Below are 9,554 nucleotides of genomic sequence, written 5' to 3' on the forward strand. Positions count from 1 at the left end.
TCGTGTTCATACAAGGTTACAAGGTTACAACAAACTAAACCCTACCAAACAAGTGTCTTTGTCCAAACAGCCTTCACTTACCCTAGAATGTGTTATTTAAGTTAAACATTATCACTTTTACCTAGCTACTGTGCTATGACAAGACAGCATTACTTCAAAAAAAGTGCAGTAGACTAAAACAGGCCAGTGACTGACTAGTGACTAGTACTAGCAGTGAAAATCTCTGCCTGCAAAGTGATGGCATTCCTAGATGAAACCAGTGTTCAATACAGTTGGTCCATTTTCAGCATATTCAGTCAATATTCAGTCAAGGAAATCAGTCAATTGAAATAAATAAATTGGGCCCTGTATGGATTTCACATGACTGGGCAGTGGTGTAGCTACTGGGGAGCAAGGCCCAGCCAATCAGAATGAGTTTTTCCCCACAGAAGCACTTTATTACAGACAGAAATACTCCTCAGCACCCCGCCTCTCCCTTCAGACGATCCCGCAGGTGAAGAAGCCAGATGTGGAGGTCCTGGGCTGGTGTGGTTACACATGGTTTGCGGTTGTGAGGCTGGTTGGACGCACTGCCAAATTCTCTAAAACAAGATTGGAGGCAGGTTATGGTATAGAAATTAACATTACATTCTCTGGCAACAGCTCTGGTGGACATTCCTGCAGTCAGCATGCCAATTGCGTGTTCCCTCAAAACTTGAGACGTCTGTGGCATTGTGTTGTGTGACAAAACTGCACATTTTAAAGTGGCCTTTTATTGTCCCCATCATAAGGTTCACCTGTGTAATGATCATACTGTTTAATCAGATTCTTGATATGCCATAACTGTCAGGTGGATCAATTATATTGGCAAAGGAGAAATGCTCACTAACAGGGATGTAACGAAATTTGTGCACAAAATATGAGAGAAATATGTATGGAACATTTCTGAGATTTTTTATTTCAGCTCATGAAACATGGGACCAACACTATACAGTGAGGGAAAAAAGTAATTGATTGCTGATTTTGTACATTTGCCCACTGACAAAGAAATGATCAGTCTATAATTTTAATGGTAGGTTTATTTGAACAGTGAGAGACAGAATAACGCATGTCACAAATGTTAGAAATTGATTTGCATTTTAATGAGGGAAAGAAGTATTTTTAAATATTTAATTAAAAAAAAATGTTTACCCCTTTTTTCTCCCCAATTTCGTGGTATCCAATTGTTGTAGTAGTTGTCTCATCGTTACAACTCCCGTACGGGCTCGGGAGAGACGAAGGCTGAATGTCATGCGTCCTCCGATACACAACCCAACCAGCCGTACTGCTTCTTAACACAGCGCGCATCCAACCCGGAAGCCAGCCGCACCAATGTGTCGGAGGCTACACCGTGCACCTGGCAACCTTGGCTAGCTAGCGCGCACTGCACCCGGCCCGCCACAGGAGTCGCCGGTGCGCGATGAGACAAGGAGATCACTACCGACCAATCCCTCCCTAACCCGGACGACGCTAGGCCAATTGTGCGTCGCCCCACGGACCTCCCGGTCGCGGCCGGTTACGACAGAGCCTGGGCGCGAACCCAGGGACTCTGATGGCACAGCTGGCACTGCAGTACAGCGCCCTTAACCACTGCGCCACCCGGGAGGCCGGAAATAAGTATTTGACCCCCTCTCAATCAGAAAGATCTCAGGTAACAAACTGAGATTAGGAGCACACTCTTAAAGGGAGTGCTCCTAATCTCAGTTTGTTACCTGTATAAAAGACCTGTCCACAGAAGCAATCAATCAATCAGATTCCAAACTCTCCACCATGGCCAAGACCAAAGAGCTCTCCAAGGATGTCAGGGACAAGATTGTAGACTGGAATGGGCTACAAGACCACCGCCAAGAAGCTTGGTGAGAAAGTGACAACAGTTGGTGCGATTATTCGCAAATGGAAGAAACACAAAAGAACTGTCAATCTCCCTCTGCCTGGGGCTCCATGCAAGATCTCACCTCGTGGAGTTACAATGATCATGAGAACGGTGAGGAATCAGCCCAGAACTACAAGGGAGGATCTTGTCAATGATCTCAAGGCAGCTGGGACCATAGTCACCAAGAAAACAATTGGTAACACACTACGCCGTGAAGGACTGAAATCCTGCAGCGCCCGCAAGGTCCCCCTGCTCAAGAAAGCACATATACAGTACATGCCCGTCTGAAGTTTGCCAATGAACATCTTAATGATTCAGAGAAAAACTGGGTGAAAGTTTTGTGGTCAGATGAGACCAAAATGGAGGTATTTGGCATCAACTCAACTTGCCGTGTTTGGAGGAGGAGGAATGCTGCCAATGACCCCAAGAACACCATCCCCACCGTCACACATGGAGGTGGAAACTTTATGCTTTTGGGGTTGTTTTTCTGCTAAGGGGACAGGGCAACTTCACCGCATCAAAGGGACGATGGACGGGGCCATGTACCGTCAAATCTTGGGTGAGAACCTCCTTCCCTCAGCCAGGGCATTGGAAATGGGTCGTGGATGGGTATTCCAGCATGACAATGACCCAAAACACACGACCAAGGCAACAAAGGAGTGGCTCAAGAAGAAGCACATTAAGGTCCTGGAGTGGCCTAGCCAGTCTCCAGACCTTAATCCCATAGAAAATCTGTGGAGGGAGCTGAAGGTTCGAGCTGCCAAACGTCAGCCTCGAAACCTTAACAACTTGGAGAAGATCTGCTAAGATCACCTGGGTTGGCAACTAGGTTTGGCCTCCAGCCAATTTGTTTCTGAGTTTGTAGCTAGTTGGCGAGCCAGAACATAATTAACCTATTAGCAAATAGCCTACTAGCTGTCCAATTCATAGCCCTAGACTACACATTTAACACATGCGGTTAGTGGGCTAATGTATTACATGAATGGTGACCACAGCCCTGTCGAAAATACATTTAAATCGTGTTTTAATGCGATTCTTTCCACTCTGCTTCATGTATTCAATATATTCCATTTCAAATGTAGTTCCTAGTGCGGCTTTACTTCCGGCTATTATGACACATCTGGCAGTTCCTTATCTGTGTGTACCTAGACACTAGTTAGGGGGCATGATGACATACATTACTAAAGTAGGCATTAAACAGTAAACATTCCACAAATAACTGTTGTAGAGATTGCATTGAGACAGAAGCATTTGTCATGTCGTGTAAATGTAAATGGAAAACAACGTTGGGGTTCCCGAGTGGCACAGCAGTTTAAGGCACTGCCTCTCAGTGCTAGAGGGAGGCATTACTACAGATCCTGGTTTGATTCCATGCTGTATCACAACTGGCTATGATTGGGAAGCATAGAGTGGCCTACCAGCACAGTCCAGGTTAGGGTTCGGCAGGGGTAGGTCGTCATTGTAAATAAGAATTTGTTCTTAAGTGACTTGAAGAGTTAGAGGTCAAATGAAACAAGGGATGGACCAGGTTGACCTAATAAAGAGTTTATTGGTCCTATTTTGCATACTATACAATGTGCTGTTCAATGACAATAAAATAGTTGTTTGCTCAGTTTCAATACAATAAAATACATTTTCTCAAGACAAAATAATAATAGAGAACACAGACTGAAGGATTGAGCGACCAAGACAGGTTTAAAGTGTGACCCATAGGGACAGAAGCTGGGAATTCTTCAGTAGAAGAGAACAGACCACTAAATGAGACACTCAATACAGACAGGCTGAGACGGTGATTTGATTTTCACTTATAAAATACCTATCCCACAAACAATTGTAAAACAGTAATAAAACAGTTACAATGCCATATTCTCTGTTAACCTAACAAGAGAAGGATGGCCTCGCCTAGTGCATTACACACTGATAGCAATATGATACATAGATTCATCATCAGAATAATGTAACACTATCAACATTTGTCTGACTTTTAAAGAGGGTTAAACCAAGGCCTTATACCTTTAAAAGGGTTAATAAATGATGTTATGATAAAATGTAAGGTCTCCTCTTCAGGAGACCTCTGTGTGTCTGTTAAAACCTGTTTTGAGTGTTGTGAGCTTCAGACACTATCAGAAGGAGTCTAAATTCAGACTCCTCCTGTCTGGATCCCACCGTGGTTTACTGGCTTTCTGAGAACACAAGGCTGTCACAGACCTGATGAAACCAGTCCCCTGTCAGAAGATGCTTACTCGTTCACCTTGTCATGACCTATACTTGTGATGAAAGGTCAAGTTTCGGTCAAACCCACTTCTGAGTTTTTACTTGCTGATAAGACGGTTCCTGCTGTCAGGGTGAGGTTAGATTTATTAAAATGTTGTTGTTAGGGAAAGTTATGTCAGGGGGATTGGGGAGGCTATATGAGTTACAGGATGTCTTAGACATTTTGCAGAACTTGGGTGAGAAACTATCATATACTGTTATACTGTAGTCCGTATACCAACTTCTGCCTACAAATTGTGTTACTAAAGGAAGATTTTTTTAATACTTAAACAAAGAGTCTGTTTTTCCGTTCCATTACTAATGTATGTTTGATAATTATATAGACCTGATCAATTGTTGAAGAAATTGACACTTTCAAATATCTACACATTTGAATTGTACATTATATTGTACATATAATTACAGATCAGATCATTTACTTTTTGTAAAAATGTTTTTCCTGAGGGAATATTAAATTAGTGATATAGCTCAGTAGAGTAATGGACCAGTTAAATAAACAAGACCTAGCTGAGGTCTATTAGATACCATTCCTGGTCTAGAAGTACAGTAAAGTAACACAACCAGGGTTAGGGACACAACCATAGGACCAATTTGGGATAGGCCCAAAGTGCGTGATTGGGACAGACCCAGAGGTCTATTTAGTACTAGTCCTAGATAGGCTGGGTGGGTTGGTGGGGATGTGGGGATGTGGTACCAATCCTAGATAGGTGCTAAGTGGCTGGGTGGGGTTGTGGTACGATTGGTGGTCTAGAAGTATTGCCCCATGGTGTGCTCTGGGCCGTCGGGCCAGGTGGCACTGATAAGCTCCATCAGGCTGTTGTGGTGGGAGATCTGCAGGCTGATGTTGTCGTTCTGGAGGGAAGATGCCCCCTCCCCCTGGGCCATCTCGTGGAAGTGACGACAGATCAAGGGAACCACCTGGGAAGCGAAGGGGAAACGGAGAGAAGGTGGGACAAGAGGAAAATAGAGGAGAGTGGAGGGGTAGGGAGAGGAAAATAGAGGAGAGTGGAGGGGTAGGGAGAGGAAAATAGAGGAGAGTGGGGGGTAGGGAGAGGAAAATAGAGGAGAGTGGAGGGGTAGGGAGAGGAAAATAGAGGAGAGTGGAGGGGTAGGGAGAGGAAAATAGAGGAGAGTGGAGGGGTAGGGAGAGGAAAATATTTAGAGAGAGAAGAGATTAATTTTAAAAAATGACATATGCAGTAATTGCATTAGATTACACGCAATACATATTAGTTCATAACCAATTTGTTTTACGTTACTCTAAGCTGGCTGTTGCCTTGATGGTTAAAGCTCATGAGAGAGATTTTTACCTTGACAATGATGAGTTTCTTCTCCAGGGGTTTTCCGTCTGGGAACTTCTCGCCAAAGCACATGTGGATGGTATAGTCAGGAGAGCCTCCTCTGTTCTCCTTAAATGCTATCAGCTCTAAATGGGTTCATGGATGTCAAAACATTGACATTAGACAAGTGGACAGAGGTTAGCATTATACTGATTTGTGTCTGTCTCTGAGAGATGTGTGTGTGTGTGTGTGTGTGTGTGTGAGCTGATTCTTCATAGCTGTCTACATGGTCTTTGTGTAATCCGGTGAGCCAAACTTACCAGTCATGTACTTGTCGAAGCTCAACAGTTGTACCATTTCATTTTGGGGCATCTTCCTGGGTTCAGGGTGTGCCTCTCTGGGGTCACTAGTACTAGAGAACACATGGCATTTGTCCTGCCGGTAACCATAGATACCCGTGTTTCGTACCTCCAGGAGAAGACCCCTTTGGACACTCTCTAGGATGCAGTTGGTGTATTCAATCTGGTGGAAATGAAGGCAGAGGAAGAACGAGGTACAGAGAAGTTAGTCTGGGATTTAAAAAATAGTTTTTGTTTGTCATGTTGCTAAGACTTGTTGTTAGTGTTTCTTAATGCTATGTGCATTGCTAATGAATGACCAGTCAGTTTCACTTGTATACAACAAAGACACACATTGGAAAACCACAGGTATGTACACAGAACGGCAGATAGTAGTGCAGGTGAATAGTAGCAGCACCCCTACCTGTTTGTGGTCTAGCAGGCCGTCAGTGCTAGGGAAGCAGAGGGTCTGGGCGTTGGGCTCAGGGACATCACACTGGTAGTGGAGCTGAACCATGGGGCCTGACACCTGGGTCTTCAGCATCTCTCTCCTCCTGTAGGAGATGGTGATCTCCAGGTCACAGAGAGACGGCTGGGCAGCAGGCAGGTTGAGCAGGGCATCCTGGTTCACTGTGGGTAGATGGGAGAGGTCATCAAACAGGTCACATTTTACTACATGACTGAAATGCACTTTATTTTACGGTACAGAAATGACTAGACCTACATGGTAAAACGGTATTTACACAATAACAACTTGTATGTATGTATTTTTCCTTTTTTATTGACTTGTGGATGTATGGCCCTTGCATACCGTGGTCGTATGGCTGCTGTACTGGGACTGGGACTGGTGGCGGTGAGTGGTTTTGGGAGACTGGCTGGGGCTCTGTTAGAGGCTGGAAGGGGTAGCAGTCTTCTGGTACCACTGGGTGGTGTGTGTGTATATAGGTCTCTGCCCACTCCTCTGTGGAGAAGAAAAAAGGGAGATTTGAGAAAACTGGCTTCTTATCTCATTAGAAAGCTTTCTCAAGAAAAATATATAATTTGTGTGTGAGTAATAAACAACCCATTGTAAGGGGTTGACTTTCTACATGTGGGAGGTGTGCTGTACCAGTATGTTGGTTCAGGTCTATGGTGTTCACAAGCTTGAGTAGATTATCATGCTGTTTGGAGAAAAAAAATACATTCACAGATTTGATAATGAATTTGTCCTCAAAAAATACTAAACAAGTGAGAATAGAACAGAATAAATATAATAGTGCTTTCTAGGAGTGCAGAATGGACAACCAGCTCCTAGTTCAATATAAATGTAATATTACTGTACCTCCATGCCTGGGGGGGTGTAGCCTGTAGAGGTGAGAGAGCTGTGGATGTCAATGTCATAGTCCTCCACAGCAATTTCCTCTATGTGTGGGCTTCCATAGTTAGCTGTAACAAGAAGACATAATCAAATTCAAGTTGGGGCAAGAGGAGACTTGCATTGGTTACCTGAGCTAGGCTTAGGCTTTAGCTCAGTGGGCTAACACAGTCTTGTGACACTTTAGATACATTACAAAAGCCTTATTGATCATACACTCATTGTTGATAATCAGGTAGACTTTATGGGGGTCGTCTGAGTCCTTGGAGTGGTCTTCCACCATCATGAAACGCTTGGTCAGGTTGTTCAGTACACAGCGGAAGTTAGTCTTCCACTTTGCCTTGTCATTGGGATGCGTGTTGATTTTACCACTGACCACTGCCCATGCCTGTAACCACCAAAGAATTTGGAAGTTTAATTTCTGAAATATCATGTAGCTAGGAGGCAAAATAATGCCATGCCAACTGACCAAACCTGTCTACATAACAATGATGAAAGGCGAATTGAAGTATCATAATAAGTTAATAATATAATTGTATAACATTAAAATACCGTGACTCAAGATTTGCAGTTTGCAATAAAACCATAGCCCCTATTTCCTTGAATCTCTTCAAAGCACTACCTTCCACGATGTAAGACTATTCCTTACCCTGAATATTTTACTGTCGTCCTCGCAGCAGTCCTTCCTAGAGATGTGTTTCCACGGGACTCTGAACTTGTTGTTGTCCACAAAACACAACCCGGCGTATTGCCCGGTCCACACCTGTTCTATCAGCCAGTCCGCAAACTGAGGTTTGGGGTTGCGGCTGGAACATACAGAGAGGAAGCAGATACATACTTCAGAAAAGAGAGACAGTGGCTGAAACATTGGTGAGCGAATTGTCAATGGAAGAGCACTTGTTAATTTCACAGAGAGGGTGAAAGGAGAGAGGGAGAGAGACTGTATCATTCCACACTATACGTTCAACAATCAATTCAATCGGTAGGCAGTAGAAGCACACTACAATCACTGGTAAGCATAGCCGAGCTCATTGGAATTATCCATTCCTAACTCTATTTTACGGTAACCGTTAACAGTAACTATAACTAGCCGTCTAGTCTGCATATTGCGAGAACATATCTGTTTACCTCACGTGCAAATATAACAAATATTACCTTTGCATCTTTAATGCTGAGCCACGTACTTCTGTCATACAATGGAAGTGTACTACTACGCGTTCTTCTAATTATTTCCAGGTACATTGGCACAATATTTTTATAGGCGTCGTGATGTCAGATAGAGGGAGTTCCCCTGGACAGAGAGGAGGAGGAGGAGGAGGAGATTAATTTAATATGGTATTTCCGATGGTACTTTAATATTAAAATGCATGTATGTGTATCCAACTCATTGGTTTGGTATAATAGTGGGTGTTACGCGATGACAAACGCCAGTCTGAAAGTGAAAGTTAGTCTGCGAAATAATCTTGTCACCAACTGATGATGAAACAAACAAACTAGGCAATTTTTTTCTCACACTGAAGCTAGCAATCAAACTGTGTCAGGGTCAAGACATAATAAGATGTGTGACAAACATGTATTAAATCAATCTGACTCTTATACAGAGAGATCAGCATCGATTCCTATTTTGACAACAGGCTGAAAGCGTGTAGATAGAACGCCTCACTGAAGTTGAAATGTCATCCACCTTGTTCTGGAGTTTTGTTTTGGATATCTATACCTAGATATGAATTGATTTGGGACTGGGTTTGGGAAAGCATGTCGGTTAATTATAATGTATCAAAAATAATCAGTGAGATTACATTGCGGGGGAATGAATGACCCATCATTTACTCACTTCAATACACCTGTAGCATTCCATTTAGCTGGTTTCTTTAGAATTTAATTCAGATTTGTGTCTTATGTAAATGAATATCCATGAGTGGAAATTCCTCCATGGAAAACTAGCCAGACTACTTTGTTGCTTTGTTAGCATTGTAACCAGTGTCAACTGTAGTCACTATTCTGTTGGTCCTTTCAATGCATTGATATTGCACAATACATCCATAAACCAGGGAACTTCAGGGGATTACAGGCATGGCCTACAATACAAATCCCTGTATCAGTGATCTACGGTGCATTTGGAAAATATTAAGACCCCTTTGCTTTGTCCACATTTTGTTACATTACAGCCTTATTCTAAAATGGATTAAATTACTTTTTCCCCTCATAACTCTACACACAATACCCCATAACGACAAAGCAAAAACAGCTTTTTAAAGACATTTTTGCAAATGTATTCAAAATAAAAAACAAATACATGATTTACATAAGTATTCAGACCCTTTGCCATGAGACTCGAAATTGAGCTCAGGTGCATCCTGTTTCTATTGATCATCCTTGAGATGTTTCTACAACTTGATTAGAGTCCACTTGTGGTA

General features: G+C 42.9%; 1 protein-coding gene across 1 annotated transcript; it reads right to left on the bottom strand.

Moving 5' to 3' along the window:
* Positions 1–3,420: 3,420 nt before the first annotated feature.
* Positions 3,421–8,575, bottom strand: LOC110497044 (interferon regulatory factor 3). Its single transcript, XM_036956322.2, has 10 exons — positions 8,293–8,575; positions 7,787–7,943; positions 7,354–7,525; positions 7,105–7,208; positions 6,892–6,943; positions 6,595–6,744; positions 6,208–6,413; positions 5,766–5,967; positions 5,476–5,591; positions 3,421–5,083 (listed from the first exon to the last, which is right to left on the bottom strand). The coding sequence occupies exons 1-10, from the start codon at positions 8,328–8,330 to the stop codon at positions 4,913–4,915; spliced, it is 1,368 nt and encodes a 455-aa protein (XP_036812217.1). The 5' UTR covers positions 8,331–8,575; the 3' UTR covers positions 3,421–4,912.
* Positions 8,576–9,554: the final 979 nt, after the last annotated feature.

This window comes from Oncorhynchus mykiss, chromosome 2 (assembly GCF_057628025.1).
Source record: "Oncorhynchus mykiss isolate SJ-2025 chromosome 2, ASM5762802v1, whole genome shotgun sequence".
In the NCBI taxonomy this organism is placed as follows: Eukaryota; Metazoa; Chordata; class Actinopteri; order Salmoniformes; family Salmonidae; genus Oncorhynchus; species Oncorhynchus mykiss.